Raw genomic sequence first — 19,485 nt, 5'->3', positions numbered from 1 at the left:
GGTCAAATTAGTGGTAGTGGGTGGGGGAGATTGGGGGAGGTCCTTTGCACGGGAGAATGCCACGGTTGCTGTGGGACACAGAGTTCTTTTGACTTGGAGTTTAATGAGCTTCCACTTCAACACGACCTACGTGTCCCGAAAGATAAGGGCAAGGATGGAAAGGCCCAATTTACCTTGGCTGCTACTTGCTGCATCGGCTGCAGACTGGTGGCAAGACCTGGATTACAGTGTATCACCAAAAAACCAGGTCTCTCCTTTAGTAAAAGTGCTAGCCCTTTCCAGCAAGATACCTCCCCAGATGTCAACAGAGCAGGGTCCCTCAGAGAATCTCTGCTGGGCTTGGAAGAGGAAGAAGTTGTGATTGCGGGAGAAAGTTCTCTGTAAGCCTGAGGCACATTTCTGTATAGAGCTCAGAGCACAGTGAAGAGTATCATGGGCAAGAGCCTTAATGGGATTAGAAAAATGAAATGAATTTCAGAAGAGCATCTAAATGAGGACTTTGTGCAGAGAAAGACATAAATACATGCAAGGGTCCTCGGACTATTAAACTAGTCATAATATTTCCCTGGCCATCTTCTTTTTAATTGAGATATATTTGACATATAACATTATATCAGTTTCAGGTAAACGACATAATAACTCAATATAGGTATTGACCTGACATTGCACTTAGTAGGCTAAGAAAATACTCCCTAGACCAACGACTTAATTTGGGAAAGTTTCCCTAATTCTCATTTGCTAAGTAGACTACAGAGGTTTCCCTTGGAAGAACTTCTAAGGAAAATTCATGGTACCATTTGTAAGCCATAACTAAATTCTCTGTTTATAATGCGACATAGCAAATGTCTGACATATCCCTCTGTCTTCAAAAATGATTTTATGTGAGTTATCTCCAACAGATAGAGGACTACATTTTCTATTCATGAATACCCTTCTCGATTTGGAGATGTTCACTAACTTTGTGAACACTGAAGACTCCTTAGTTCCAGAGCTACCTTCCGTAATGTTCCATACTTAAAAATTTTACCCCAGATAGAAGGAGCTTAATGGGGGTTGAGTTGCAGCAGATGAGGAAAACTTCAATAACCTGTTCCTGTATTGGGGACTAAGGAAAAGGAATGTTTTCCTTTGAATATTATAAAGGAGATAAGGCAAACACCACCCAGGAGCAAACCCAGGTCTGATCGGCTGCTAGGACAGAAAAGAAAAGAAGAATTAGTGGATTTTTCCTGAGACACGGTTTCGAGCCCCTACGTGGGCTTGAGAGTCTGGGAGACATTACATGACCTCTGTCTTTCAACGCCATTGGGTAGAAGGCTTCCAGCCCGCTCTCTCCATCAAATGTCCCACCGCCTTTAGCAACAGCAACTCAAGTCTCCCAACAACTAGACTCTGAGCAGAGGTACAAGTGGGAGGAGGACTAAAAAATTAACAATAATTGATGAACTCATTTAAGATACCTGGACACTAGATGCCATGACTGGATCCTCGCCCAATTTTCAGAACTTCTTTTTTAAATTGTAAATCTATGTGTTTCGGGGGCAGGGCCCTGGAAAATGACTAAAATTCTCCGGAACGAATGCCCAGAAAAGCCTCAGAAGCCAGAAATATATTTCAGGCAACTGTTGCAGTGAGGGCTGCCCAGGGGGAACTACAAATTAACATCCTCTCCTTAGATGTATATTGTATATTATTTTCATGATTAACAACCAGTTACCACTGAGCCCTAGGACACAGCAAACCAAGACAGTTGCAGAGTCTTTGTCCCCATTTATCTCCTACCGGATGGGCACCCTTCCTGGAGGAGCAGTAGGGTTGTGTCTATACTCCAATCTCAAATCACTCTGGACAAGCTTCTCTTGGTCTTGTTGAAAAAGAGGGGCCCAATGGGTGAAGCATTTTTTTTTTAAATGAAAAGATGCAGAAGTTACTAAATTTGAAAAAGCGCCCACATTTTCTCTTTGGGAATGGAACCAAAGGATGATTCAGACAGGGAGACAGGCAGCAAGGTCTAGGGAATGAAGAGTCATGAGATTCCAGTTTTATTCCTGGCTTTACCCAAGACTTGCCATGTGACCACCAGCAAGCTACTTCTCAGCCAGTCTCTCAGTTTTCCCTTCTCTAAATGAACACAGTCTTATCCTTGCCCTGTAATTTACTCTGTGATTTCCTCACAAAAAGGGGAAGGAAAAACATAGATGAGGTGTAGCAAAAGGTTAAAGGGTGTGCTCCCTCGGTCTGGATACCAGACATATACAAGTATTCCTCATGTTCAATAAAGCAACTTAGCAGTATTTCTGATGTAGACAGCTGACGAAGCAGGACATTAGCTTGATTTTATGCAACCTGAAGTTTAACGATTAAGCAAATCAGGTCAAGGACATCATAGGTCAGGTGACATTACCTACTGGAAATGTATGAACCCATAAGCATTTTTTTTAAAGATTTATTTATTTGAGAGACAGCAAGCAGGAGGAGGGCCAGAGGGAGAGGGAGATGGAGAGAATCTCAAGCAGACTCCCCGCTGAGCGTGGAGCCCACTCAGGGCTCGATCTCACAACCCCTGAGGATCATGACCTGAGCCAAAATCAGGAGTCGGATGCTTAGCCGACTGAACCACCTAGGCGCCCCTCCAACAAGCATTTTAATCCCCACCCCAAAAAGCAAAGGATATCTGTAAGTCAAGAGATCTCTAGGAAATAGAACCATTCTTACTGAGGGAGAAGAAGCAGGCAATGAATGAAGGTAGGAAAGACAGCTCATACATACAAGAGCCACAATGCTGAGGGCTTGGTCGCTAAACACTTTTTTTTTTTTTTTTGGTCTCAAGTTTATAAAGCTTCCAATGTTACAGTGGAGGCTATTTCTTCTCTTAAAACAATTCAAATTTTAGAATAGCTAGTGAGATGTGAAATTTTCTTCACCAAGTTACACTTTGGCATCAATTTTTGCTGGAACACACCCATTCCCTGAAGTACAAAACATTGAAGAGTTAGTAGTACTTCAATACAATGACAACTGGTATGCAAGATTAATTAATGACAGGCCAGGAGCAATATTCCCTCTATTTCACATGAACACAGTTCAGTGTTGCAATCTAGTAACATCTACATCAAGACTAATCAGATACATATTTATCATACACTTAGTAGTTTGGGGGCCCCTGTATTTGTCAAAGAAATACTCTATACTCACACACACAAAAAAGTGACCATGTCACCCCACCACGTACCTACATTCCACAACCCAGCCAGGAAGAGCCGGGGCACAGCTCCTGGCCTGCCACAAACTGTAAATTGTCCCTGGGTCCCATTCTGTTCAAGATTGCTTCTATTTGAGGGGCGCCTGGGTGGCTCAGTCGTTAAGCGTCTGCCGTCGGCTCAGGTCATGATCCCAGGGTCCTGGGATCGAGCCCTGCATCGGACTCCCTGCTTCTCCCTCTCCCACTCCCCCTGCTTGTGTTCCCTCTCTTGCTGTGTCTCTCTGTCAAATAAATAAATAGTCTTTAAAAAAAAAAAAAAGACTGCTTCTATCTGAAAACCAATCTGCAAAATAAATCCTAGAATAAGGGGCACGGCCATCAAGATTCATTTATTTTACTTTAGTTTTTTACCTAAGGGGACCAACTTCCCACTGAGTATGGGGAGACAAGGACCATTTTGATGTTAAGATCCTTGGAGTACTTTAAAAATATCTGGAATCATTTTTTTTAGCCCTTCTAAAAAAAATGCTTTAAAGCCCTATAACGGCAAAAATTAAAAAGTATATATCTGTCACAGGCTTAAGGCAGGGCTAGGTCCACAGTAAGAACTTAGAGGGGGGTGGCTAGCTTATTACATGAACGAGCAAATGGAAATTGCTCCTTGACCTTGGTGATTTTCTATTCGGGAGCCAAAGGAAGGAACTTGCAGAGAAGAGAAAAGAAATCAAAGTGCACTCACATCAGCGCAGCTATGACTAGAAGTAGCCGATGGCGGGGCTCAGTCACTCAAGTGTCCGACTCATGATTTTGGCTCGGGTAGTGAGATGAATCCCCGAGTCAGGCTGTGTGCCCCGTGGGGAGCCTGCTTGGGATTCTCTCTCTCCCCCTGCCCCTCCCTCCGCTTGTGTTCTCACTCTTGCGCTCTCAAATAAATAAATAAATCTTTAAAAAAAAAAAAGAAGTAGCAGATGGTACCTTCCTATTGGGGGATTGTGTAGCTGCCAGTTCACCAAACTGGGGAGTCCCCAGTGCCCTTGATCCCTTGATTTCCCAGCCCTTCCCCACCTCAGGCTCATATGATACCTAAGGAAACTACACATACCTCTTCTTCCAGCTTGACCACCTTGGCCTGGGCATTGCTCAGGGCCTGGTCTCGGATTTCAATGTGTCGCCGTTGGTCCTCATTGGTAGAACGGGCAGTGGCCAGCTCGGCCTCCAGCTTCTCCTTCTCCCTCTGGCTTTCCTTATCTATCAAGACATGAATTATCATTACTGCCATTCTGGGGCTGGCTCAAAACCTTACCTGGGTAAAACTGACAATCATACCCATTATTAAACATTGTCTAACACATAGCCAAAAGAACCAGCACACCCAAGATCTGGACTCTCTCGCTGGCTCTGCCACCAACTTGCTATGTAAATTCAGAAAAGTCACTTAACAATGGTTGTCGTGCAGAAGCAACGTGAAAGTAGATGTAAAGAGTGTGATGAAAAGTATGATGCAAAGAATACACACACATCAGAAGAACAGGCAGGCTTGTCTCTTCAATTTTATTTCTTCAAGTGGTTTTGTATTTGCAAAAGAGCCACTGAGTCCCCCAGAGTTTTCCCTATTATCTCGTGACAGTATACTAAATCAGTCTAAAAATGGTATTTCACAGAATGTATAAAACTCCAAATCCCACTCTTTACTAACATTATTTTCCAACTGAAGTAAGTCCAGGATTGCATCGTAGGTACAGAAGAACAAGACACGTGTAATCATCCCCTCGGCCTTTCTAGGACCCTCCCCTTTTACCTAGGACAGGCCTCATGCCAGAGACTCAAAGGAGCAGTTTTGATTCTCATTTGGAGGTAGAGTGCCCTTCCTCTGGAGACCATGATACTTAAGTTTGTAAGAGAAACTTTAATAGGGCAGGCTCGCCTTCCTTCCCACTCTGGTGTTACTTACCTATTCAGCTGTACCTTGGAAAGAAATGAGCAGTTGTCAAATACTAAATGCCTACCAAGTATCGTGCTAACTTAGTCCTCAGAAGGACTCCCCTGCAAGGAAAAGTGTTATTCTCTTCTCCATTTTGTATATGAAAAGACAGAGACCCTGAGGGCCTGAGTAACTTGTGCGCGGTCTCCCAATTAGTAAATGAGCACACAGCGGAGCCCATACTTAAGGCCAGGCTGTTCTAAACTCTTTCTAACCAGACTGCCTTCTCCTAGGGTTGTGTTGGTTTGGCCTCTCGAGGGTAAGTGGAACACATTCCCCAGGGAGGCTTTTCAAGTCCATTTTTCCCTTCTAGAACCATGCGGCAGCCTTTGCCCCTGCCGTTAATACACTTTTTATCTATTAAGTTCCCGCATTTTATAAACCAGTAGCTGAGCTCCCAGGACCCCTGAAATACCGTTGCCACACAGGGAGGAAGGAGGATGAACTAGCAGATCCGGGGCAAGACTCCATACATTTTCTCTTTTGTTTTGTTTTGTCCTGGGGGGCCACCACGTTCTCCACCAGGGAACCCGCTTCCAGGGTCACCGCGACACCCCAAGAGCAACAATTTACACCAGGTACTGAGGACACCGGAAAAACTGCATTCTTCCCTCTGAGACAGACTGACAAAGGAACAGGAGGCTCGGGGAAATGAGGAAGAAAAAAAGCCCCACTTCTAAGGCCAGTGCACAACAGAGCAACCCAGGGAGGGAGGGGGATATTGTAAGTGAAGATCAAACAAACTTGTAAAAGCTGACTGGAAGCTGCGTGGAATGACTTGAAAGAGGCATGTGGAGGCCCCGCGAAGATGGGGCCTGACAAGTCCCCACCGTGCGCTACTCCAGCTGGGAGCCACAGGGAGGCGGGGGCAGGGGGTAGGCAGCACCAATCACGGGCATCTGCAGAGTGAGGGTAGTTCGTCTGTTTCCCCCTATGGGCTCAACCCACTGCAGAGTTTTTATTGCTGGTTTTATTGTGGCAATTGGAAAGAATGAGGCATTGTCTAGCTGGGTGGAGTCTATTAGGGACCGATAAAGAAGAGGATTAGTTCATTGTCACGGTCCTCGGAGCATTTCCAGACAAAGGAAACACTATTATGAGGAAGATGTACTTCTGCCCTCCCCCACATCCTCCAACTCTGTGACCAGAGTCAGTAGCTCAGGCCATGGCAGTGAAGGAAATTCACTAAGGCCCGGGACTCTCAACTTTGGGCTCGAATAGGAGACTCCTTTGATCAATATGGAACCATATGATGTAATACGGGGTGTTTAACTAAGGGAGCCGCAGGTGCCGATTAGGTATTCCAAACGCTCATCATCGATGGCGCATGTTAATCCTGTCTCTACCACAGCCAGCCCAGGGAGCCTTCAACAATAAATCCCTCCAACATGCAGAGACCCCATGTTCACTAAAGGTCCCTTTCAGCTAGCTTGTGACAAAAGCAGGGATTTCAAGGGGCTTCTCTGGTCTAATACAGAAGGAGCCATGTTGATGTGGCTAAATGTGGCAAGCAGCCTTCTTGGCCTTGGAGGAAAAAAGAACAGGAATCCCAGCTTTATGCTTGAACAGGAAGAAGAACCCCTAGATGGCATTCGTTCTGTCCCGGCTGTTCTAGAAGGATATGCAGAACTGTGTGACCTTTTTACACATCTGGCTCCCAATCACACATTAATACCTGCTGCCAGAGCTTTCAAACTTACTTTTTGCAAAGAGCTGAGAGATGGTTTTTCTGGTATCTTCTGATCCCTCATATTCCTTCTCCGCAAGCTGCTTGTTGGCAGTCTCTAGACGCTCTGTGGAATTCAGAGACAATCAACAGGGCCTCATACACAAACTTCCAAGCACATGGCGTGTGCCCTCTAAGTACTGATCTTGGGCAAAATAAGCCTGCTTCTTCTTGTTACCCAAGAATAGGTGACACAGACATAGATTTACAAATGTGGAGCCCCAAACAACACTAAACCGTGGTTGGGAAGGAGGAGGTGAGCACTTAACACTTTCACCCCTCCCTGACAAAACCGAAGTGCCGAATTCTTAATTCCGATGAAGGAATCTATCCCTGAATATATGACATCTTTCATTTGCCAGGAAAAAGAGCATCAAAGTTATTATGAAGTCTTTAAAATCATGGAACATCAAAGCTAGAAGGGGGCCATGGGCAGTGTCTAGTTCAGTTGTCTCATTTTATCAGTAAGACAATCTTAAGTCCAAAGACAGAAAATAATATCCCCAAGGTCATCAGTTTTGAAGGTGGTCATTTCTCCCCATCTTCAGTATCATCGTGTTAAGGTAAAAATAAAAGGAGGGAGTCCCAGAAACAATGGAGGACATCACTATTTCAAGCTTGCACAGCCCAAAGACAGACAGACCTCTGCAAAACCTCTCAAGGAGAAAGGCAGCATGGATTGTGGGGCAGGCCAGGCGGGTCCAGGAGTCCCGGCGGGGGGCCGGGGGGATACTGTCTAATTAACACCTCGGCTCATCCCACTCTGGTTAAGCAAGCTTGGGACCAAGTTCTGCTGCAGTCGCCAAAACCTAGCTCGGTCTATGCCCTGCAACTTACTGGCCATACTAGTGGGCTGGACAAGCCCTGAGAGCCTCAATGTATACTCCTCAGCCCTTCCCTTCGCCATCTTGGCCAATGCTTCAGAAGTGACCCTCTCACCTCTCAGATCCCTGTTGAAGTCATGCATCCTTCGAATTTCACCCTCAAGCTTGTTTCTCATGGCTTTCTCCAGGGCCTCTCTTTTGGAGGATGATTTTACAAGGTTCTCATACGCCTCCGAGACACGCTGGATTTCTGTCTCCACCTGAAAAAAAAAGGAAAGATAGTGGGGATGGTAGGAGCTTAATGGGATAGATGGTCTGAAAGCATATATGCAAATCCTTAACGACAGCTTCTCCCAGGGCTTTACAGGTGGCTAGGAGGCCAGCATAACACAGTCAGATAAGAAAAGTTTCCCAGAAGGATTTCTTAAAAAAAAAAAAAAAAAAAAAAAAAAAAAAAGATTTATTTATTTGAGAGCGAGATCTGTAGTGCATGGGCAGGGTCGGGGGAGGGGCAGAGGGAGAGGGAGAATAAATCTCAAGGAGACCCTGCACTGAGCACGGAGCCCTACATGGGGCTCAATCCCAGAACCCTGAGATCACGACCTGAGCCGAAACCAAGAGTTGGACGCTTAACTGACTGAGCCCCCCAGATGCCCCCCAGAAGGATTTCTAAAGTCAACATTCAGCTCAGGAACTAATTCACAGGGTCATGAGATTCCCTCACGTTAAAAACAAATACGCTTTCTGCCTTCAGAGAAGACGATAGGAGAGAATAAATTTCATAAGTATAGTTATAAATGATTTTCATTTCTGCGTAAGAATTTTCTTAATTTTGGCACGCCTGGGTGGCTCAGTCATTGGGCATCTGCCTTCGGCTCAGGTCATGATCCTAGAGTCCTGGGATGGAGCCCTGCATCAGGTTCCCTGCTCTGCGGGAGGCCTGCTTCTCCCTCTCCCACTCCCCTGCCTGTATTCCCTCTCTTGCTGTGTCTCTCTCTGTGTCAAATGGATAAATAAAATCTTTTTTTAAAAAAAGAATTTTCTTAATTTTGAAAATACTACTGACACTATATAGTATGTAGATAACATTATTTCCGAGTGTCCAAAGGGCTTTCACATGTTTATTTCTATGTGCCCTGCTATCCACCTTTACAAGGACACCTTCTCCCCTGTTGTAGCAGAGGGAAAAGTGAAATTGACCTTTCTGAGATCAAGTCAGTGGCAGAGTCGAATCCTAAAAACGCTTAAGCCTCAGCCCTTATGCAGTAGTTCAATTCACTCTAACAAACCTTCACCATGGGCCAAAGAGTTACAGAGCTCTTTAAAATGTCCACAATAGCCAAACTATGGAAAGAGCCTAGATGTCCATCAACAGATGAATGGATAAAGAAGATGTGGTAGATATATGTACGATGGAATATTATGCAGCCATCAAGAAATGAAATCTGGCCATTTGCACGGATGTGGATGGAACTAGAGGGTATTATGCTAAGCGAAATAAGTCAATCAGAGAAAGACAAGTATCCTATGATCTCACTGATATGAGGAATTAGAGAAGTAAGACAGAGGATCATAGAGGAAGGGAGGGAAAAATGAAACAAGACGAAACCAGAGACGGAGACAAACCATAAGAGACTTAATCTCAGGAAACAAGCTGAGGGTTGCTGGAGTAGAGGCGGGTGGGAGGGATGGGGTGGCTGGGTGATGGACATTGGGGAGGGTATGTGCTATGGTGAGTGCTGTGAACTGTGTAAGACTGATGAATCACAGACCTGTACCCCTGAAACAGATAATACATTATACGTTCATAAAAGAATTTTAAAAAAAGATAATCAGAAAAAAAATAAAGGAAAATAAAAGTAAAAAATAAAATACCCGTGGGGTGTGTAGGTATGAATGAGGACATTATTTCCCTTCAAGGAGCTTTCGATGTAATCAAATAAAAGAATAAAGAGAAGGATGCCTTACTCAGAGCGGTAGAAGTAAGTGCTACAAAAGTGCAGGGGAGGAAAAGATTATTCCTGGTTGGGGTGAAGGGAGAGGAGACCACTTTCGGGCGGCGGTGGCATTTCCAGTCAGATCCTAAAAGCTAGGTCAGATTTCAATGAGCAGAGGTGAGGGGAAGGGTGTTCTATTCTGAGTGAGTGAATGCATTCCCAGAATGACCCGTAGTCTCATTTGGCTGGACACTGTGGGGTACACGGAGGGAAGCTGGTGAGGTCTGGCTGTAAAGATAGACTGGAGTCAGATCATAAAAGGGCTTTCATGCCAGGTATTTGGACTTTATCCCGTAGTCAGTGGGAAACCAGTACAGATTTTTTTTTTTAAAGATTCTATTTATTTATTTGAGAGAGAGAATGAGATAGAGAGAGAGCACGAGAGGGGAGAGGGTCAGAGGGAGAAGCAGACTCCCTGCCGAGCAGGGAGCCCGATGCGGGACCCGATCCCGGGACTCCGGGATCATGACCTGAGCCGAAGGCAGTCGCTTAACCAACTGAGCCACCCAGGCGCCCACCAGTACAGATTTTTGAACAGAAATTCATGATCAGAGTTATGTTTTATGACACCACTGCAAATCTTGTAAAATGGGGGGAAAAAAGAAACCATACACACAAAACCTCAAAGAGAAAGGGTCTTGCCTCAAATCAGCGCAAATCGGGAAGAAACTAAGAAATTAGACTCCAGAGTCTTTCTGTAACCAGTAGAGCTTCACTGCACATGAAATAACCACAGAGATATTTGCATATAATTTGTATAAGATAAATAAACCCCGTGGCCTATGAGGCAATTTGCAAAATAAATTTGACTCCTGCAACCCCATTTTGCATTCCTTCTCAGTTTCCCACTATCCTCCTTAACAAAGCTCAGGGTATTTTATGGGGAGAAATATCAGGCCCCCAGTGGGATACTGGGGGAAAGGTGGGGTTACCAAACAACTCAGATTCCACTTGCCCCGGCTCCAAAATTATGCCCGAGGCAGGACTGCCTGCAAACAAATGAGGCTTACACCACAGAAAAGAGCAGGCTCCAGAATGTTTTTCTCCTTGCAGATGGCACCAAGATAGCAGCACAGAAGGTGAAAACTGGTGGTGAATGGCATTTAGAGACAAGATCTGCAAGGCCTGGGCCTGATCAAGCTTTTGCACGAAATTCAAGTGCGGGGTACAGAAAACAAACATTTCCATTTGAAAGAGCAGGCTTGGTCTTAGTCTGCACTGGGCAGCCTTTAGAGGGCAAGGCTTTCCAGTTCCCCACAGAATGCCACACCTGGAAGGCAGGCCGTTTACTCACGTTGTTCAGAGTACTATTTCGAGATCTGGTACCAATCTTTCTCCCCCCTCCCCCACCCTGCCCCGTGTAGATACTCCAAATGGGCGAGTTTTACATCCCTCAACAGGACCTTCCAGGAAAAGAAGTCACAGAAGGGCAGACACACTGGTTTGGTCGGGGATGGTGGGGGCAAGGAAGAGGGAGGTGGTGGTGGGTTTCTGTCTCATTTATTCCCCTCATGAGCCTCGGGCCTCTGTATTTTTTTCTAGCACCAGCTGATACCTACCATACTCTTCCCACTTTCCTTTTCCTTTCCTACCTCACTTAGGCCTCTAATCCACTGCAGCCTCGGGTCAGCCTTCACTTCCCCCAGCACTCAATTACACCTGGTTGAGGCATCTTGCCCCTCGCTGGGGAACAAGCAAACAACAATGCCACAAATCCTATTCGGCTCCTCTTCCCCGTCACCCATCTTCCGGATCACTGCATCAAAGGTGGGGCCGGGGCCACCCTGAACAGAGAGTTTGGGGAGGGGTGTCAACAGTTAAACCCAATCAGCCAAACCGGGCCAGTCTGCTTTTAGTGCGTGAATAGGATTAATTTGTTGCACCGATATGATCTGGGGGGGTGGGGGTTGGCGTATAGTTAAATGAGAGGAGGCAGACAGTGGAAAATTGGGGGCAAAGCCAGGGAGAAACAGTTCTCACTGAACCCTAACAAACCCCACCCAGATTTTGGGACCCTGTGTGGGGGGGGGTGTTTCTGTTACATAAGAATACTCGGCTGACAGTAAGCCCTCCTCTACTTTAGGACCCAGATCTGGTGTTTACAAATTCTCAGTTTCATTCAGGCCCCTGAAATTTCCACTCCTGAGTGTCTCCTAAGGACAGAGTTGCTGAACAAAACCGGGCAATGTCCCCTCCCTCCCACACCTTCACCCTCACCTCCCCAAACAGTTCACATTGTCGGGAGATCAAACCACATGAGCTCCACAATGACAAAAGCTGCAAAGAAGCTGCCAAAGGTATCACCCTATTCACCGACAGCCACTGGAAGGCAAGAGCTAAGGTTCTTAGCTTAGGGCACTCGAGAGCTAAAGTCCCAGCTGGAGGAGACAGGAGGGGCCCAGGGAAGAATGTGAACTCTATGGGACATACACTGCTTTTTCTACTTCCTCAGCCTAGGACTGTCACCTGTCACCCAGCTGTGGTGCTAAGCCCCTCCTGCCACCCCCCCCCCCACCACACACACACCAGAGAAAGCCCGCAGATGTTGAATGTGAGCTGCAGGGAAAAGCCAAAGCAAAGAGAAGGCAAAGGACGAGGTGTTGAAAAAGAGTTCCTATGAGAACTCCCACTTGGAAAAGTGTTCTAAGCCCCTTCCAGAACGAGGCAGGGCATGATCTAACTTCAGTGGTGAGATGTTTGTGGGAGTTTATGGTTTTACATTTAAGATCCAAATCCAGTTATTTGGGAAAATATAACCAAGACACAAGGTCTTTAGGCTGGCAGGACCTTCACCTATACAGACATCGCCAGTGTTCTTGACCTTCTGAGGAAGTTTCTCGGCCCTCCAGAATTCGAAAACAATCCATTCAGTTTTCATTAGGGCTACGGTAGCTGGGAAAACTACGAATATGTTCTTTTCTCCCCACATGAGTGTAAAATGCGACTCCTCCTAGAAAGACAGGCAGAGGGCTTTTTGCAAAGTTGGGTCCATATCTAACCTTCGGATACGAGAATCTAGAAGGCCCGCGCCTAACACACGAGGAGATCGAAGGAAGACTCGGCTACCCTGAAACGGAGGCCTCACCTTCTGCAGTCTCGCCACCTTCTCGTAGCATCCTTCCAGTTCCTGTCGCAAGTTCCGGTTCTCATCCGACAGGATCTCAACCATCTGCTGGGCTCTGGAAACAATGGCAAACGGGTCCGCTGGCATTGGCTGATAGGAGGCGGAGGACTGCTGAGCCCGGGGCATAGCTGGATAGGCTTCACCCGGCTGGGGCTGCTGGTGGTGGTGGTGGTGGTGCGGCTGCGGCGGGCTCAGGCCGGGCTGAGGCGGCCGGTAATGATCGCTCTGGTGAGCCGGGGTCGGGAGGAAATGCTGCTGTGGCCTAGGCAGGTGAGCTGAGTGGTCTCCTTGGCTTGGCACCAAGGGGTGTTGGGCAGGAGACAATCTCGTGGCTGGCGGAGACTGCAGCAAGGACAAGGAACCCCCAGACGTGAGGGAAGAAGTAGGGCTGTGAGGCCGTGAGCTCCGGGCCGACAGTGGCAATGAGATGTCCTGCGCCGGCCTGGAAAACATGGTTTACACGCTCAGGTTAAGCTTTCACCCACGGCACTGGGGCACAAGGGTGCGAGGAAGTGAGATGAGGGGGCTTCCGGTGCCCCCTCCCTCAAGGAGACCCGCAAGCTGAGCAGCAGGCAGGGTTAGACTCAGAAATCTCGGCACAGAGCTCCACAGCCCTTTCCAGGCCTGACCTGTGAGTGCCTGACAGAGGTGTGATCCCTTGGAGGATGGAACCACGTGACCTCCAGGATCACTTGGTGAAAATCTAAGTGACGCGCACCTGTGCTCTTGTTGCTCAAATGTAAGCATCTTAAGTGAGTCTTCCAGAAGGTAATTTTCATGTCATTATTTTAAACGAAACCTTCTCTGACATTCTCTATGTGGTCAGCACATGTAAAGAGTCAAATTCAGAAAATGTGTTCCACTTGCCCACAAGGAAATGGCAAACTGTAGTCAAAATCAGTCCTCTTCTCGCTATTGGCAGCTCTCTTTCTTAATTCCTATATTCACAAAACATTACTGAAGGATGTGTAGATCCTTATTATGCTAGAGACACCAAAGCAGTATTGTTGATTATAGTTAATAACTGAGTGAGGCCCATTAGCAGCGATGATACCAAGGTTTGGAGGGGATGACGGGCAACACTGTCATACTATTTTTGATGAACTGAATCACAAAATGTAAGGAATGGAAAAGCTTTCAAGAAATAATTTAATCCACTCTGTCACTGGACAGACGGGGAAACTGAAGTCCAAGAGAAAGGAAGCAATCTGTCAGATATCACAGAATGACTTATTGGTAGTGCCAGGGTAGAACCCCTATGTCCAAATTCCCTTTTTCTGCTCCTTCTACTACCATAATACATTGACTTCCACACAATGATGTTCAGATCCCAGATTGATTTCTTATAGAAAGTGCCACAAAGAGAACTTCTGTACATGGTTTAATGTGGCTCTCCCATTTTTGTACCTACTACCGGACTGTTTGCCATTAAGGGAAATAAGGACAGTATGTAAATGGATCACTTCCACCATCAGCACTACCAGCAAGAATATCTGTAAGTATACACTGAAGACGAAAAGCCTGTTCATCCCCCAGCCCATGCCCAACTAACCTCATATACTCCCACATCCTGTGGATGCTTGTCCTACAGTTGATATTTCCCCATTCAGGGAAGACAGATGGCTAAGAGCATGGGATTTGGATCCCAACAGAATCTGGAGACCTTTTCTGCTGCCGACTGGCTGTGTAACCTTGCTCATGGTACTTAATCTGCATGAGCCTGTTTTGTTCCTGAGGTCACAAATGAATTACAAAAAGACTGGGCTCTTCTCATTTTTGAGCTGGACAGGAATTACAAAGAGTCTCTTATCTACCTCCCAGTGAGATAGGTTGACCCTGTTAGGGATTTTACTTATGGGATATCCATTTAATCTTTGCACTAAATTGCATAAAATTCATGGTGGAACTGGGACAAATCACTAGAAGCAATTAACTTTTAACTCGCATTCCAGATGCTAAAGCACATCCCTCCCACATACATTTCAGTTATCATTATTGTTCACGTATCTATCCCTACAAGAGATCCTCGCTGTAAGGGCTTTTTTATGGCTGCAAAGTCATTCCAAACACTTGCTAATGGATACCCAATAACCCAGATGCTTGCCAGAGCCCTCAAACCTGCTCAAGCCCTGGGTTCTGTATCTCAGCCCCATCGATGCCTCTGTTGTACTGACGTTCTTCCAATTCCATACATACGGCACTATCAGTAATTGCTGAATACTGAAGAGGGAATGCGACCTATTGGTGGACAGAAGAATTTACACGGTTCCCATTATTATACCTGGAAAGTTGCTACCGTATATTATCTTTCTTTGGAAGTGCTCAAAACACTCATCCAATCAAAAGCCTGGGAGCTATTTATAAATTTATTTGGGAAAGAGTCTTTCCCCATTTTCTGCACCATGGATCTTCGGGGTCCTTAGGGGTAAAACGGGCTCTGTGCGCTCCCTCCTCTTTGAGTAAGAGCTATTATAATTTTTATATATCCCTAGAGTTAAAATATTATGTATTGGGATTTGTTAGGGCTTTTGGATCTCCTGGGCAGAAGAGAGGGGCTTAAATTTCATGTTCTCCAATCCAGCTCTTGTAATTTAAGGGAAAAGTGACCAAATTAATCTTCATCCTTATTGCCAGGATTTGGAAACCCCGGGCCTGGGAGGCATTCTCTTTTAAAGACTGAATGCCCAGTTCTGAAGTGGGCTTCCTCCCCCCAGCTCCTCTGGGCCCCATCGGCAGTCCAGGCCTCTCTCTCAAACAGACCAGCCACTGGCCTCCCTCCTGCCTGGAGGCTGAAAGGCCCCTCCATGCCCTGGACAGTACATGGCCTCCCAGGGGCCTCGGGAAGGAGGAGACCACAAGGTCTCCAGAAAGAGGTCTCTGGAGCCAGATAAGCCCAGGACAGCAATAGCTCTGGCCTTGACTCTGAGCTCTACTTAGAAATAAACGGAGACAAGGTAGCTGCCCCTCTCGGGCTCCCCAGGCTGGAAAAGGAAGCAGATTTCAGTGCACCATGATGTTGGGAAAACCAAGGCAGTCCGTCCCTGGCAGGTTTGCAAACATGAAGCAAGGCTTGGGCAGTCACAAAAGGAGAGAAAGCCCTCCAGCCAACGAACTCCATCTGGGCTCCAGCATCCACCCACCACAAAAAAAAAGCAGGACTGTATTAACACTCGGGTGAAGTTCCCCCTGAGAGAAGGGGACCGAGGCATGACAGGGATGGGGAAGAGGCTGGGGGAGGGGGGGGATGTCAGAGGAAGCAAAAGTACATTGAGGATGAAATAACAAGAGTAATAGTAAGGACTGTAATAATACAGGTGGCAGCTGGGCCAGTGGCACACTCCCCAAGTGCTTCTAAGGCACAGCAGTGTGAATGGCTTCCCGCTGACATATTAGCCAGGAACAACAAGTTGCCGGCAGACAATAGAATCACCTGATCCCGTGGAAGCCCTGACCTGCCTCCCTACCCCTTCCCTCCCTTCATCCAGCTCCCTCCCAAGACAACTTGGGCCCCTGGGGCTCCGTGGAAAAGGGGAGGACGAGGCATACACACAGGGCAGAGACCAATGACCAAAATCAGCATCCTTCCCCAAAGCCGGGGTGGGGGGGGTACTCCTTCCCAAAGACGGCTTGTGATGACACAAAGGGAAAGCAAAAGCCTGTCCATGGAGCTGACACAGCACCTTCCACTCTGCCACCTCACTGGGAGCCCCCGCCCTCCTCAGTCACATACACACACACACACACACACACACACACACATGCCTCCTCCCCACACACCCACACACCACACACTCCTGGCCCACACGTGTGCAAACCCACACATGCACACTCTCACCAGAGCAGGTGCCACCAACAGCCTGGAACCCAATTTATTCTCCCCACAGAAACTGCCTTTCCCAGGCTCTGTGACGGTGGATCTGTGAATCCTGGAGGGGCCTGCAGATTCTCGATTGTTTCTCTTGCACAACCAGCTCTGCTCTGAACTACAGCGTTAGGTCACACTTAGATTCCACTAAACAAGGATTTCAAGAAACCTCAGATCTGGGCATGATTTCAACAATTGAAAGGAGGTGGCTGCTTCACAAACAGAAAGGTTTTCATTTTCAAAAAGCACTTGATAAATGTGTAAACCCCAGATGCAGAAAAGGCTCAGCGCTTAGAAAGACAAAGATTCAGAAATTTTTTAATTCTTCAGATGGCTTGGCCTTGTTTCCCATCTGGAGTTCTGGGCATTCGGGATATTTATTTTTCAAGTGGGGAGGAGGGCACAGGGAAGATGAAGTAATAAAAAAAATTGTTTATAACATTTTGTTAATTTGAACAGCCAATCTCTAGCCTTTCACTGCACCTCTAAAAGCAAACGAAGGTTTTCTGAACAGCAATTTGTTCAAAGACCTTGCTGTTCATTCTTGATCTGTAATTTATGGATTAAGAACTAAGAATTTTGTCATCTAATTGGTTGCTAGCAGCAGTTACTTGGAAAGGTACTCACAAACTGTCTAGCAAGTTGGTTCAAGGAAATAAAAGAGGAAAAATGTGTCACCACCTAAAAGCAGTCCATTTCTGGAAAGCGGTTCAACTACCTCCCCCTGCCAGTAATTTGTCAACAGGTGCCACTCCCTCACCCCAGGCCCTGAAGAAATTTTATTGCCAGAATTTGTCTAATGCAGACCCAAACTTCACACAGAGCATCTTCCGATGAGGACCGTTTTAGGTTTGATTATTCACCGAGCATATCAAGTACCCTGTTCCTCTCCCATAGAGGGGAAGAAAAAAAAAAAAAAACCTATAGAGCTAACCTGTGTATTAAAATTCTGCTCAAGAGAGGGGGATCAGCATGGGCTCTACAGCTTCTGGGGATAGGGAGAGAGCTCCACAGATAACGTAGGAGGAAAGAGAAACTACAAGTATCTTCCTGTAAAATATATGCAGCTAAATTTCTCTGGTGGCTTAATCAGTATGGGAGGAAAAAAAAAATCCCTCTTTGGGCTCCTTATTATTTATTTAGGCAGATCAAAGGGCTTTTCCATCTAGCTTCAAACACTGTGGGAGTCATTTCAGATCACAAACAATACTGGTGAATGAGTTCTGAAAATAGCTTTCCTGGGAAGGCGGGCCTTGTGCTAAGCGGGGCTTTGGATTCTGCTCCACACCCCAGCCAACATGCTCCCCTCCCACAAAGCAACAGACGTCAATCCATCCACATAAGGGACAGAGTCCCACAGACTCTTCCATGCTGATGGCAAGCGCAAAACAAAAATCCCCAGCTTCATTGATATTTTGCTGGCTTGGATGGGTTTCCACTAAGCTAAGCAGTCCGACTGACCAACCCCTCCCTGGGTCTTCCGTTTCATTGGGCAGATGGGAATCAGGTTCTTGCTCATTTAAACCGGAAGGGCCCTGTCCATTACCCCATATCCTGTTCTAAGGCACTTATCAGAACTTAGGCTCCTGCCCTTTGAGAACTGCACAGAAGAGGTTGAAAAAGGTTAGGAAATCAACTTGGTTAAGGGGAAAAAAAATCCTAAACGGGCCAAGTTACGGGTGGAGCTCAAAGTGAATTGCTTCTGGCTATAAAACAGGACCTGGAGGGGAGGGGAAACCAACGAAATACCAGGAAATGCCAGGTGCATTCTCTTACCTTCACCCTAATCCACCCCCTGACTGCCTTCTCTCCTGAGTCACCCAATGAACTTCAAGCCAAGCGGTTCTTTCCCGAATAAGTGAGAAGGAGACAGGAGGTGAAGAGTTAGACATCGAAGAGATCACAGGCCTAATCTGGGAAAAGGACCGCCCCCCTCCAGGTCCAGGGACTTCAAACCTCATGGTCACCCATAATTACCCATGGTAACAGGGCAGGAGTGCCACACAAAACTGCCATCGTTGTTGGCCATGGTCAAAACCTTCCCCTCTGCCCCATATGCTGAACTCCCACCGATCAGAGACATGGCCCCAACAGTAACAATAGGAACAACAAAGAGAATCATGGCATCATAAGGTCCGGTTGATATAGCAATGGGACAACGGGCCTCTGAATAATGCAAAAGTACATTTAGGAGTAATCGGACAATATGAAATAGTCCTCCTGAACTAATGACACGTGGTAAAGGAGTCGTGGGGCTATGATTCTTTCTGCATTTTAGCATCTGACCAAAAGTTCTATGTGACATGACGTGAGTTTAACTTAGATGGTTCAAAAACGTGACAGGCAACTAACAAACACTCTGCAGAAGAAAGATGAAGCAGTGCAGAGTTCATGAACTGCCAGGACATCCAAGGCAAGTGACATTCTGAACCTGCACATATTCCCCACCCCCCACAGTAATATCTAGGTGTCTAATTCTTAGTGTCCGAAAGAATCATAGGAATTCTGCAGGAAGATTCGTTCCTAAAAAAGTGATGAGAGTTCTGTGGAAGGGAGCAACTGAAAGTGACAGGCTACTCCAGATTAAAGTCCAGGAAAACTTGCTTCTGCTCCTCCAGGAAGGGCTTAATAACTCACAAGAAGAGGCACACTGACCCTTCCTTCACAATCCCAGGAGACAGGACAGCGTGTAGCTGTAGAAATCAAGACTTGCGTTCCTGTTCATCCACTAGGCATTTGGGGCCATGCTCAACCTATAAAGTCAAG

General features: G+C 46.4%; 1 protein-coding gene across 1 annotated transcript in view; it reads right to left on the bottom strand.

Annotated features, from left to right (window-relative positions):
- The window catches only part of AMOT (angiomotin), a 43,762-nt gene that overhangs the window by 23,207 nt on the left and 1,070 nt on the right, over positions 1-19,485 (bottom strand). Inside the window, exons 2-5 of the mRNA XM_028092283.2 lie at positions 12,816-13,296; positions 7,849-7,993; positions 6,884-6,976; positions 4,305-4,450 (exon numbers count right to left, since the gene is read on the bottom strand). Of these exons, the coding sequence (XP_027948084.1) occupies positions 4,305-4,450; positions 6,884-6,976; positions 7,849-7,993; positions 12,816-13,296 (865 nt within the window). The remainder of the gene's footprint in view (positions 1-4,304; positions 4,451-6,883; positions 6,977-7,848; positions 7,994-12,815; positions 13,297-19,485) is intronic.

The sequence above is a fragment of the Eumetopias jubatus genome, unplaced genomic scaffold, assembly GCF_037043125.1.
Source record: "Eumetopias jubatus isolate StellerSeaLion01/CBP00866 unplaced genomic scaffold, mEumJub1_p1.0 scaffold_11, whole genome shotgun sequence".
NCBI lineage: Eukaryota > Metazoa > Chordata > Mammalia > Carnivora > Otariidae > Eumetopias > Eumetopias jubatus.
Note: the sequence above shows the minus strand (reverse complement) of the source record. Positions and strands in the feature narration are given on the sequence as shown.